At 45.2% G+C, this 14,362-nt stretch overlaps 1 protein-coding gene across 1 annotated transcript in view; it reads left to right on the top strand.

Annotated features, from left to right (window-relative positions):
* Nucleotides 1-225: 225 nt before the first annotated feature.
* The window catches only part of MAP3K9 (mitogen-activated protein kinase kinase kinase 9), an 88,385-nt gene continuing 74,248 nt past the window's right edge, over nt 226-14,362 (top strand). The window contains exon 1 of the mRNA XM_068251937.1: nt 226-1,411. Within this exon, the coding sequence (XP_068108038.1) occupies nt 913-1,411 (499 nt within the window). The 5' untranslated portion in view covers nt 226-912. The remainder of the gene's footprint in view (nt 1,412-14,362) is intronic.

Genomic DNA, 14,362 nt, shown 5'->3' with positions numbered 1-14,362 from the left:
AAACAATAGGCTGAAGCAGAATTTGTTACAATCCGGGCCGGCGACCAATGGGAACGAGAGACCGCGCTGACAGACGTGCAAAAGAACCAATAGGAGAGACGATTGACTGTAGACGGCGAGCTTCCTTCTACTGTCACAAGGAGAGGGGTGGCGGTGTAGTGTCAGATAATGCTCCCTATCTGATAGTGCTCCCACGCATGCGCAAGCCGACTTTTTCACACCGGCCGGACGGATGGGTGCGGGCAGTGGAGAGCGGGCACCAGGGTGATGCTGCGGGTCAGCTAGTGAATAGAAGGAGCCAGTGGAGGCGAGGGACGGACGGACGGGGGGAGTGGCTGGCCCAGGCTAGAGGTGTCTCGGTGGAGGGCCGTATCCTGTGCCTAGCCTGCCTGCAAGTTGTGTTTCCTGAGGATCAGTGAGTGGATGTGCTGCTGCCTGGCCTGCACTGTCCATGCTGCTGTCTGCATGGTCCTCTCAGCACAGTGCTCACCCTGCACTCTCCTGCAGCAGCCTTTTGTTTCTGCTCATTCCTTCTCCTATTCAGGTTCTACTTCTCTACTACTGATAGGCCAGCATTATTATTCACAGCCTCCTCCTCACCTGGATGTAAAGTGTAAGATGGTTTGCAAGGGCAGGATTTGGGTGATTGTAACTTTCTGGCAGCTGCCCCAAGTGTGAATTTGTATTGGGGCGTCAAACTTTCTGTTTGCCATTGAACTGGCTTGTGGCATATTTGAGACTATGTTAAAACTACTGTTTTAGTGCATTTTCTGTAGAGTTGACCTGAGTCGTGTTTTGGAAAACCCATGGTATTCTTCACAACTCCCCTTTCTCTGAATTTTTATCCAGCTGTGAAGTGTAGTGCATGGGCACTGGGCACCATACACCAATCAACACCTATGGATCGGTTCAATGGAGCCTCTCAGATGTTTGCTCTCCTTGCCTGGCAGTAGCAAGACTTCAACTGGAGTGACTAGAGGTGCAGCCAATGCATCAGTGTTGCCAGTGCCTCTGGTCTCGGAGGATGATGAAGACCAGGATGACAGAGGAAATACACCCACTAGGCAGGAGTTTTTGGAGGAGTATGTCTGTGGTGGTGGTGGAGGAGGAGACGCTGGGGTCATTGGAGGGCAAGCATCATCTTCATTATCGAATCCACTGTACTGGACTGCAGTGTTCGATTACGAGGCCTCTGCTGAGGATGAGCTGACCCTGCGTCTGGGAGACCTTGTTCAGGTGCTGTCCAAGGACTCGCGTGTTTCTGGCGATGAAGGCTGGTGGACTGGGAAGATCCAGGATCGGGTTGGCATCTTTCCAAGCAACTATGTGACCAGAACACAGAGCTTCTCCAGCAAACTACAGGGCAAGAGGGTAGAAGAACTACCTTGCTGTCCAGCTTCTGCTCTGAAATGTAAGAATTTCTTGCCTCAAATATTTTACAGTCTTTTGTCATTGTAAATTTCCCTTGATGAGAATTGACATTTTTCACCCCCTTTAGGTATCAATGTTCAAAATTTTTCCTGAGAATTAAATATAAATTTGTCAGATCTGGTAAAGAAGAAGAACCTGGACTGTTAAGCAGAACACCTAGAGGCTGTCATTGAATTATTCATAGGCTAAATGCTTGGCACGATTCTACTTTAGGGGACCCAGCAGGAAACCTCATATGGAACAGTTCTCTGATCACAGCACCCTCTTACAACACAAAGCATTGTGATTGGCTGCACAGTGTAGGCGTAGTTTACTACAACCTATTAGAAACCTAGAAGTTTCAGAGGGTGCCATCCACCCAACCACGTCGTTAGTGGAATTTCCCTATGAGGCTTCCGGCTGAGTCTCCTAAAGTAGACTAGTGCCAAATGCTTATTTCAGGGCAATAAATGACTGTTCTGACTGCTTTGCAATACAGTAGTATGCAGCTTGTAAGTCTATACATTGGCAGATCGTGCATTCCATTAGACAGGTTCTTGTTGACAGACTTCCTATAACATGAATGAACATGAAAATGGGACCAAAATGTGATATTGAATGCATTTGGCATTGTAGATAGTGATGGTAATGTCTAGGAGAACTCATGGAGAAGCATGTGATTGGTTTGATCAGCTGAGAGATTTGCAAAGCTCTGATCTGATCACATCCTGCACAGGATCATGACTAGCAAATCTGAGACTTGCATATCTACCACCTGACCAAACTGATCACATGCATGAGTTCTAGACATAACCATCACTAAAGGTGGCCATACACTTGATAGATTTGCAGCAGATTCGACCATCAGATAGATTTCTGTCAGATGCCTGTCAGGTCAAATCTGACAGGAATCTATCTGATGTGTGCCACACACTAGGAACAGATTTCCAATAAATTTCAGAATGAAATTATTGGAAATCTATTGAAAATCGATCTAAAGGCATTATTGCACCATCAGATCCAATGCAACTCTATGGGCCATCGATCTGCCAACTGCAGATCGACCTAGAGCTTCCATCCTGTCAGATAGATCAAATCGATCGAAATCGGCCACAAATCGATCGATCGGCAATCCATTTCTGACACTAAATCGCCAGCGCTTTTTGAAGTGCTGAGCAATTTTTGCGTCCCCCCCCCCCCTTTCCCTGCACTGTATAAAGTGCTATATTTTGAGCACTTTTGCAGAGGGATTTTTTTTCCACTTCCTATCAGGAAGTGAACTCTAGTACCCGGAACTGAATAAATACAATGTATTTATTCAAGAAAGCGCTGGGGAAATTGCTATTCAAGGCGCTTTTTCAAGCGCTTTGCGTTTTTTTTTTCCCCCCTATACCATCCGCTAAAGGCAAATCGCCCAGAAAATGGTACAGGCAGCGCTTTGGTGAGCGGATCGGAATCGAACCACTCCTATGTGAACACTCTCATAGGGAATCATTACACAAGCTCTTTTAAGGCGATTTCTGAAATAGCCAGCGCTTAAAAAAAAAACATGAAAACGCCCTATGTCTGAACAAGCGTTAATTGAGCACTCATGGAGGTAGTAGTAGCTGCTGAAAAGTTAACTTTTTAAAGTTGAAGTCGATCAGTAAGGGCTGGTGCACACCAAGCGGGTTTGTCGGCGTTTTTGCAGCCGCTTGCAGCTCCGGATACGCTTGGTCAATGTATCTCAATGGGTGGTTCACACCAGAGCGGGAGGCGTTTTGCAGAAACGCATACTCCCGGGCTGCTGCAGATTTTGGATTGCGGAGGCGTTTCTGCCTCCAATATAAAGTATAGGAAAAACGCAAATCGCTCTGAAAAACGGCAGTTCAGAGCAGTTTTGCAGGCGTTTTTTTTTGTTGCAGAAGCTGTTCAGTAACAGCTTTACTGTAACAATATATGAAATCTACTACACCAAAAACGCATCACAAAACCGAAAAATGCTATCTGAAACGCTACAGAAAACTAAGAAAAAGCGTTTCAAAATCTGCTAGCGGGTTTTGGTGTGCACCAGGCCTTACAGAGAATGAGTATGATGTGGATGAGATGTCCTGACGTATCAGACTGACAAAGAAGGATAAAAATGGCAGCCACAATTTTCCACTCACTACTGGATTCCTTTTAAGCCATTGCTTACCTTGCTTACCTTTGGTGTTTAGAATGGCATTTAAAAAAAATTCCATCAATAAAAACATGCACGTTAAAAATTGCAAAAAAAAAAAAAAAAAAAGGTTTTTGTTTTGAGACCTAAAATTTAAGACTACCTTTTCTTGTGAGTTCCAAATTGTCAGGGTCTCATCACTAATTGTCATTTTCCTACTCACTTGAGTAGTTCCTTTTTCTGGGCATGCACAAGTTCCAAACAATGCATGCCCTAAGTCCATTATCTTATTATTGGGCACCAGCACTTGCTATTACTGGACATGCCTGGTTGAGAACTCGCGCATGCCAGTCTCTACACGCTTGCGCATGGCCAAGGGTGTTTTAAGCCTTCAGTATTCTACTGTATGGCCAGTCAAGTACTAAGTGCAGAACGGGAGAGGGAATCTAAAGGCAACCAACAGTGGTAAAGCTAAGTACACACAAGTCCTGTTGCTCAGCAGGGATAAGGACACTATCTTCAGCTACAGATCATGGGCAAGTTCTATACAATCAGTTTGGTAGCTTGCAGGCTAGTGACACATCTGTTGCTATGTCGGGATGACGTAGCCGCTTCCCGCGGGCTGGGGCGAATGGTGACACCAGTTTGATTGGCTGCTCAGACGTGAGCAGTTGCTAAGGATCCGCCATGCCTGATCTTTGGATGATGTCGGGCTGCTGTACAAACACTAGATTCATGCATGATTCGTGCCCCAGAGGGTCTTCATCGGCCGACATTGGTTTGTATATAACTTAAGAGGCGTACCACTAAGCTTTTTAGCCTACAAATTAATTGTTTAACGTTCACTTCAGTCACTTAAAACAAACCTATATGTATTTCTAGGGGGCAAAAATAAGATGCTCACCTCAGTAGAAGGAAGTGTGGATCCTCCATAGGCTTTGCCCATCCTCTTTACCAGGCTGTTGCAGCTCTGGGACCCCTGAAGCTCGGGGCCACACTGTGCAGTAGCACAAATTTGCTGCTAGTGCACAGGAAAGAGGTTAGGCACCCTTTTTACATGTGTGCAAAATTGGCTGATGTTCCCCCTCCCAGCTACTTACACTGGCATAGGAAATCGGCTTTGCAAACCTAGCCAGCCAGGTAGTTGAAGGGAAAAAAAAAATGTCTTTGTCGGGATTTTGTCACAAATTGTGAAGTGATTCCTGTTCAACAGAACAGTAATTACAACGCAACCGCCCCAAAGCACTGCATGCAGCACGTTTGTGAATTATGCAAATAGCGAACGCTACGATGAGAATGATCCCGAAGGTCTGTTTTCCACTGAGATCAATTTGCTTCAAATCATAAAACACTATTGTTTTTTTCAAATCGCTAGGGTTACTACATTAACATAATTGTGAAAGTATTTTCCACTATCGTGATTTTATTTCCTGTAAATCGCAATCACTTTTTGGAGCTAGTTTTTGCTTGTGCGTGTTTTTTTTTTTTTTTTTCTTTTGCCATTGCTAGTGGAAGAGGGCCCATAGGGATACATTAGCAGCCAGTGCTGTGGTGTCGGTACAAAAATCATCCGACTGCTCAGTTTATGAAACCTCCGACTCCAGTAACCGAAATTGCTCCGACTCCCAACTCCTTAGTCTATTACTTACCAGGGTGAGGGATTTGGTACAAAAATCATCCGACTCTTCAGTTTATAAAACCACCGACTCCAGGTACCCAAAATTGCTTCAACGCCAACCCTGACTCCACAGCCCTGTTAGCAGCAGCCCCTTGCTGACCGCCGGAGATCAGCAAAGAGCTGAAACGCGCTCAAGCGTGAACCAGCCCTAAAGGTGGCCAAACACCATGCAATTTTTAAAAAATATATCTTTTCAATTTAAGAATGGCAATCAATTTTTCTGACTGATTGTAACATTTCAAAAATCTTACCAATGTACCACACACACATGTTCAATTTTTCCTCAGTTATGATAAAAATGATTGGAAACTCTGAGAAAATTGCTTGTGTTTAAATATTAATAAATTGACAATCTGCCACACACCGTTCAATTTTCATAAAAATTTATCAGAAAAATCCACCAGTCCTGATAGACTTTTATCAAATAATAATGGGAAATCCGATCGGATTTCTTGCTTGAATAAATGTTTTTTTTTTTTCGATTCAAGAAATCCAATTTTTTTTTTTTAATCGAATTGCTGTTAAAATGGATCATTTTATTGTATCGTGTGTGTGGCCACCTTAAGGCACACCCGCTATGCATGATTGGTGTTTCACTTGCAATTAGCAGAAGCCCATACAGTGTGGCTAGTTGTCGGTTGAAAAATCCTGAAATGTCCTTTCACTGCAGTGTACAGGCCTGAGTGACAGCAGTAAAGTTTTAAAGTGTAGGGTCCTATTGAGGAAGAATACCATTTAATTGTAGTTTTACTAGACCTAGCATGTCAAGCTAGTAACCCAGGGAACAGACATGGCCCTGAAGGCTTTTGTTTGGCAGTGGCTTCCTGTACCATTCTTCAATTGAAACATTTTTAAATGGATGTAGCACAATCCTGTATTGACAGAGCAACATTCACAGAGCTCCAGTAGCTGTTGTAGACAGATGTGCAGTACTCGCTGCAGATGCCTTCGCCCAATAGCGTGCTTGTGTCTGGGAGAGCTTGCTGGCGGTGTTTGTACTAGTGACCAGTGGGTGACCTTCCCATAGTGTTGGCACTTTTCCTCAGTCTAGGGGCTTTCCAAAACTTCTACTTGTAGACTTCACAATGATCCACTTCATGTTTTCAGAGACTTGAGTAGCAGCCAGTCGAAATCAGCAATTTTCTCATTTGTGTTGGGGATATTGAATTATTGCTTTCCTTCCCAGGTCTACATAAACACCCATGCAGACATCAGGCATACAGTTTTGTGGCTGATCAGGAGCTAAACAAAAGCGTCATTCAGTACCAGTATCTGCATTTCCCGCCAGTTAATTTCTGTATAGTTATGCCCTGCATTCATAAGATATACAGTGGGATGCGAAAGTTTGGGCAACCTTGTTAATCGTCATGATTTTTCTGTATAAATTGTTAGTTGTTAAGATAAAAAAAAATCATTTAAATATATCATATAGGAGACACACAGTGATATTTGAGAAGTGAAATGAAATTTATTGGGTTTACAGAAATCGCGCAAAAATTGTTTAAATAAAATTAGGCAGGTGTATAAATTTGGGCACTGTTGTCATTTTATTGATTCCAAAACCTTTAGAACTAATTATTTGATCTTTCAACAAGGAAATTAAGAGGAGGGAAACTTACAATTGACTCCCTTAAAGAGGAACTCTGGAGAAAATAATGTAATAAAAAAAGTGCTTCATTTTTACAATAATTATGTATAAATGATTTAGTCAGTGTTTGCCCATTGTAAAATCTTTTTAAATCCCTGATTTACATTCTGACATTTATTACATGGTGACATTTTTACTGTTGGCAGGTGATGTAGCTGCTGCATGCTTTTTTGGCAGTTGGAAACAGCTGTAAACAGCTATTTCCCACAATGCAACAAGGTTCACAGATGGGAAACTGCCAGGAATACCACGGTCCTCAGAGTTTCTTGTGGGAGGGGTTTCACCACAATATCAGTCATACAGCGCCCCCTGATGGTTTGTTTGTGAAAAGGAATCGATTTTTCATGTAAAAGGGGATATCAGCTACTGATTGGGATAAAGTTCAATTCTTGGTCGGAGTTTCTCTTTAACCACTTGCCGACCGCACACTCATACCACGCGTTGGCAAAGTGGCAGCTGCAGGACCAGCGACGCAGTTCTGCGTCGCCGGCTGCAGGCTAATTAATCAGGAAACAGCCGCTCGCACGAGCGGCTGTTTCCTGTCATTTCACGGCGGGGGGCTCCGTGATAAGCCTGCGGGCCGCCGATCGCGGCTCGCAGGCTAAATGTAAACACAAGCGGAAATAATCCGCTTTGTTTACATTTTTACAACGCTGCTACAGTAGCAGCGTTGTAGTAGATCAGCGATCCCCGGCCGGGGATCGCTGTCACATGACAGCGGGGAGCCTGTTAGAGGCAGCACAGAACAGATCCGTTCCTGTGCAGCCTCCGATCTCTCGGGGAAGGGAGGGAGGAGAAGGAGGGGGGAATCCTGCGGTGGAGGGGGCTTTGAGGTGCCCCCTCCCCCCGCCACCCACAGCATGCAAGAGCGATCAGACCCCCCCCCCAGCACATCATCCACTAGTGGGGGAAAAAAGGGGGGCGGTCTGGTCGCTCTGCCTGTCATTTGATCTGTGCTGGGGGCTGTAGAGCCCACCCAGCACAGATCTGAAAAAGCAGTGCTGGTCCTTAAAGGGAAGGTTCAGGGAGGGTGGGTAAAAAATAAAAATCAATTTCCACTTACCTGGGGCTTCCTCCAGCCCGTGGCAGGCAGGAGGTGCCCTCGCCGCCGCTCCGCAGGCTCCCGGTGGTCTCCGGTGGCCGACCCGACCTGGCCAGGCCGGGCTCTTCTGCGCTCCAAGGCCCGGAACTTCTGCGTCCCACGCCGGCGCGCTGATGTCATCGGACGTCCTCCGGGCTCTACTGCGCAGGCGCAGAGCTACTGCGCCTGCGCAGTAGAGCCCGGAGGACGTCCGATGACGTCAGCGCGCCGGCGTGGGACGCAGAAGTTCCGGGCCTTGGAGCGCGGGCCTTGGAACGCAGAAGAGCCCGGCCTGGCCAGGTCGGGTCGGCCACCGGAGACCACCGGGAGCCTGCGGAGCGGCGGCGAGGGCACCTCCTGCCTGCCACGGGCTGGAGGAAGCCCCAGGTAAGTGGAAATTGATTTTTATTTTTTACCCACCCTCCCTGAACCTTTCCTTTTAAGGGGGGGGGGGGGGGTGTAAAGGCTGAGTCCTGAAGTGGTAAAATACCCTTTCTCATAATTTGATTTACCTGTGTATGTAGGTCAGGGGTCACTGAGCTTACCAAGCCAATTTGAGTTTCGATAATTGGTTCTAAAGGTTTTGGAATCCATAGAATAACAGTGCCCAAATTTATGCACCTGCCTAATTTTATTTAAACAATTTTGCACACTTCCTGTAAATCCAATAAACTTCATTTCACTTCTGAAATGTCACTGTGTGTCTCATATATGATATGTTTAACTGACATTTTTTATCATAACAACCAGAGTTTTATACAGGAAAAGCATGACGATTAACAAGGTTGCCCAAACTTTTGCTTCCCACTGTATACTGCATTTTATGTTACATGGTTAGGGGAGTGTAGAGATAAAATGGACTAAGCTGCTTTATGATGCAGATGAGGCAGAATTTTTAGCAGCATTGATATGACTCTTTGCTGAGCTTTGAGAAACTAGTGTGTGTGGGAAAACTCTATTGCTGTAACTGTATTGCTATTTATTTCCCTATTGCATGTTGTTCCATTCATTGTTTGGGTGTTTGCACACTAGGAGTAGCTATATCTCCGGACCTGGAGAAATTGTTTATGTGATTTTGTAGTTCTCTTTTTAGTAATCAATTTCATTTCTCCCCACACCCAATTTTACCTATAAATGATAGAATGTGAGGTCACAGTTGACTTTCAAGGGCAATATGTAGGCTTTTATGTCATGTATTTCAGTATTTCTCAAAGATGGGTCATTTTGTTTTTCACTTAAAAACACAACTTTTATTTAAAGGACAACTGAAGTGAGGGATATGGAGGCTGCCATATTTATTGCCTTTTTACCAATACCAGTTTCCGGGCAGTCCTGCTGATCTTCTGCCTCTAACACTTTAGGCCATAGACCCTGAACAAGCATGCAGAAGATCAGGTGTTTCTGACATTATTAGCTGTGTGCTTGTTTCTGGGGTTATTCAGACACTACTGCAGCCAAATAGACCAGCAGGACTGACATGCAACTGGTATTGCTTGAAAGGAAAATAAATATGGCAGCCTCCATATTCTTCTCACTACAGTTGTGCTTTAAGGCTACTTACACACTAAGACGTTGCGTTTTAGGGGACGTTAGGGTCGCATAACGTGCCCCTAACGCAACGTATGGTGGTGTTGAAGTTGGACGTCAGATTCAGCTGCGTTATGTATCTCTCAAAGCAGCCGCTCCAGGTTAGTGATAGGAAGTCTGGATCTTTTTATGGATTCTGATTATTTGAATCGGATCATTGAAAAGATCCGGATCTTTGAACCGAATAATTTGAATCATTTTACTAGGGAAGCAGACTGGGTGAAATGACTAGCAGGACAGGACTTTCCCTGCACTGTACATTCTGTATGTTCCTGTTTCTTCCAGACAGACATCCTGTGAACCGAATCTTTCATTGTGATGACCCGGATGATTCGACTCACAAAAAAGATCCGGATCAAATGAATGGTTCGTTCATGATCCGGACAACACAACAGTCCCACCACTAGTCTCTGCAGTGCAGTGAATATTAATTAGCCATGTGGCTGGCTGCTGAGGAGGAGGGGAGACCTCCTCCTCCAACATTACTGAGCATGTGCAAACAGCCTAACGTGGCTTAGCCCAGTATAACGTACAGCATGCAGCACTTTGTTTTAACGTGCTGCGCTACTGTGTAACACAACGTGTGCACTGTGAACAGCACATTGATTTTACAGTGCTGGGAGTTAGGCTGTGTTACTGGCTGCTGTAACGTGGGACTTTAACGTCCCCCTGTGAAACCAGCCTAAAGGGACTCTGAAGGGAGAGGTACTGGTATAAAGATGACAAATGTATTTCCTTATAAATAGTAGTATTTGCCTGGCAGTCCTGCTGATGTTTCTGATCTCTGGCAGTCCTGCTGATCTTTCTGATCTCTGTTACACTTTAAATGTAGGTTCCCTTTAAATTGAGTAGGTTAGTATTAGTTTGTGTTAAAACTTCTTTTTAGGCCAGGGTCATAGTTAACAGAATCGCACGAGTTTTCCAATATGTTCTATGGGGAAATCTCATGCGATTCTAAGTGTAACCCTGGCCTCAGTAAAAAAAAGTGTAGCAGGCTGGGCACATCCAATTAAAACGCCTATTTATTGAAAAAAACATTATTTAAAATTACATACGAATCCACGGCAAAGGCCACAAAGAGAGAGAGAGTGTACAACCCGCACAGAGATCACCTGCTGACCTCTGTGCTGCTTGTACACCCTCTGTCTTTGTGGCCTTTGCCGTGGATTTGAATGCATTTTTAAAGGTTTTTTTTTTTTTTTTTTTTATACTGTGATGGTCTTAGAGCACTCCATTGAGCCTCAGTAGCTGGTCTTGCGCACCTTCCTATCTACACGACCTTACCCAAGTAACCCTGGCCTCAGGTTTTTGCAAAGAACGAAATTTCATTGTATGAGGTGCATGCAGACGCAATAGAGAAGACCAGCAATATCAAGGGATGCGTGTATATGCTTTAGATTTTCTGGCCAGAATTATCAGGAACAATAGTTTGGGGCAATGAGGAATGCTTAAATATGGTATATACTCTAGATGATCAACTCTGCCAATGTTGAGATGGACTTATTTCTTGAAAAACCTTTGAAGGAAAAAGTCAAAAGTTGGAGAAAGAAAGAGTAGGAGACAGAGATAGTGACCTCAGCTCAGGGCTGTGGAGTTAGAGTCGGAGTCGGGGCAATTTTGGGCACCCGGAGTCGGAGTTGGGGTTGGAGTCGTGGTTTCATAAACTGAGGAGTTGGAGTCGGAAGATTTTTGTACCGACTCCACAGCCCTGCCTCAGCTCACCGCATAGAATACATTTGGGATGAATTGGAGCGGAGACGGCGAGCCAGGCCTTCTAGTGATAAGTTACAGAATGTGCTAAATGTAACCATGATACTGTCGGCAAGAAAAGAGACCCTGTATTATAGTTTCCTTAGAGGGAGTCTTAAGCGGACAAAAAAAAACCAGAAACGGACCGAAGGAGTGGGAAGGCTCTGGGTCCTATAGGGCCTTCCAGTTCCTCACATGGTCCTCTCATTCCAGCGTGGGCTCCCCCCATTCATGTCTCCTGTGGCGGGAGGATTCAGAAGTCACTGAGGGCTCCATACTGTGCATGCGCGAGAAAGTGTGCTCGCTCATGCGGAGTACAGAGCAGCCCGTCTTCTAGAGCATTCAGGCTCCCAAAGACTTCTGAAGTCTCGGGCAGTGACCCATCGGTCGGAGACTGCTAACAGGGGAGCTAGCACTGAAACAAGGGGACCAAGAGGAACAGGAAGGCTCTATAATACCCAAAACCTTCCCTCTCCTTAGGTAAGTATCTGATAATTTATTAATTAATTTTTTTCACTTCAGACTCACTTTTTAAAGTTAATGGGAATTAGATGGGGGGGAAAAAACCCAAGATACTGACCTAAGGAGAAGTTAGGCGCTGGGTCCTGTAGAGCCTTCCCTCTCCTCTGCCGGTCCCCTCGTTGCTGCGACAGCTCCTCCATTTGAATCCCCCTCTGAGGGGGACTTCGGGAGCAGAGTCTACCCGAAGACAGGCGGCTCCATACTGCGCTTGTGTGAGTGCGTGAGAGAGGGCGCTCGCGCATGCGCAGTATGGAGCATCTTTGGGAGCACTCTATCTCCCGAAGCCTGCGTCCGTTGGCGGAGATAGCAGCATTTGACCAAATTGGTTGAATACTGCTACGGGAGAGACAGCGCTGGAACGGGGACTGGGAGAGGAGAGGGAAGGCCCGTTATACCTGCCAGGGCGTAGATTTTAATCATCCTGCAGCATGCTATCGCAGATCACTCGCCCTGCCGATTTCAGTGGCTTCTGACCCGGTCATCACTGTATGCCAATCCCATTGGCTTACATTGATGGACAGCGTCAGGAGCCAATGAAAGTGGCTCCTGACCTGCTCACACAACTTTGCTGTCATAGCGACAGCAGAGAGAGGAGCCTGCGGGGATGGAGGAGTGGAGTGTATGTGCGTCGATTCGTCAGGAGGCGCCGTTCTTTGGTACCAGCAGTCTCTGTGAAGAGACTGCTGGTACGGAAGTGGTTAAACGATATCAGTTGCCTGAAAGTCCTGCTGAGCTTTTTGGCTGTAGTAATGTATAAATTGCACAACTGAAACAAGCATGTGGCTATTCCAATCCGACTTCAGTCAGAGACACGTGATCTGCATGCTTCTTTATCTTCTGTGGCTAAAATTATTGGAGGCGCAGGACAGCCAGGCAATTTGCATTGTTCAAAAGCAAATGAATATGACAGCCTCCATATCCCTCTCACTTCAGCTGTGCTTTAAAATGGCATTGCACCTGGAGCACACTGTTCCCCCCAGGGCTGTGGAGTCGGTCCAAAAATCCACCGACTCCGACTCCTCAGTTTAGGATTCCACCGACTCCGACTCCACGACTCCGACTCCTCTAATTTGCATATTACAATTTTGTTGATTAAAAGTATGTAACATGAAATTCATCTCTTAACTGCCAACGCTTAGGAATTTTAAAAGACAACTGAAGTGAGAAGGATATGTAGACTACTATATTTATTCCCTTTAGACTAAAACTAGTCCTTGGTAAGAGTACTTGTAAAAGGTACAACCGGAACAAAGAACATTTATCAAGTGTGGGTGCATGTAAGAATGATGTGCAGGTACTCTGCAGGGGAATGAGGAGATTGTAAACAGACAACACCTCTGTGTTCAATGTGCACAGCATTCTCAGTGGATTCCCTGCAGCTCTGTGGGGAGTGCATATGTAGAGTATAGTACTACTGTGTAACAAAGTAAACCTGAGACAGATGAAATTAAAGTTTTATACATACCTGGGGCTTCCTCCAGCCGCCTTCAGGATAATCAGTCCCTCGTTGTCCTCCTCCACCACCTGGATCTTCTGCTATGAGTCCAGGTACTTGAGTCAGTCAAGCGTAGTGCGCATGCACACACTCCGCCGCCAGGAGCATACTACACCTGTGCAGCACTATTGCGCAGGTGCAGAATGTTCCTGGCTGTGGGAGCGGGGTGCGGCCGGACAGCGCTGACTGGCTGAATTACCAGGACTCATAGCAGAAGATCCGGGTGGTGGAGGACAGTGAGGGACTGATTAGCCTGAAGGGGGCTGGAGGAAGCCCCAGGTATGTATAAAACTTTACTTTTCATCCGTCTCAGTTACCCTTTAATTTGTAGTCACCAAACCAAATTTTAATAACATATCAAATTATTTTATTTCATCAGCAAAGGGAGTGCATACATTTGCATAAATCAGCATCAATGCAGAATTATTTCCATCGCGTTGACCATCTCTATTAGTGACACAGCTACACATCAGGATTTATTCTTACAGCATAGATGTTATTTAGTATATATAAGAGATTCCTGTGTACACATCATATATACAGTCACAATCAGATATGTATATCTGACCTTAAAAATACGGGGACTGCTTTATTGAAGCAGCACAAGTAACTAATTTTGATTGGTTTATTTCATTTTTGTGGACTAAGCACAGCTATTACTGTATATATACTGTATATATACATTATTTTTAATGACTATTATCTGAGAAATAGAACATTTTATCATATTTTCTATTTTAATTACAGTTACAAATTCATTAGGAGTCGGAGTCGGTGCATTTTTTCCCGACTCCGACTCCAGGCACCCAAAATTGCCCGACTCCACGACTCCGACTCCACGACTCCGACTCCACAGCCCTGGTTCCCCCTCCTTACCTCGCCCACCAGAAGCTGCTCCATGGTGCACTGCAGTATTTTCTCTCCTCTCTTCTCCATAGGAACAGACATGCAGCTCGGCTGTAGCTGCAGGACACGTCTGTGCAGTGCACCGCAGTGTCAATTGTTTGCAAACAATAGTTGCTAGATCCCGATAGTAGGTTCATTGGTAGTTT

This window comes from Hyperolius riggenbachi, chromosome 9 (genome assembly GCF_040937935.1).
Source record: "Hyperolius riggenbachi isolate aHypRig1 chromosome 9, aHypRig1.pri, whole genome shotgun sequence".
Classification (NCBI taxonomy): domain Eukaryota; kingdom Metazoa; phylum Chordata; class Amphibia; order Anura; family Hyperoliidae; genus Hyperolius; species Hyperolius riggenbachi.
The sequence above is the reverse complement of the archived record's forward strand: the minus strand, read 5'-3'. Positions and strand labels throughout refer to the sequence as shown.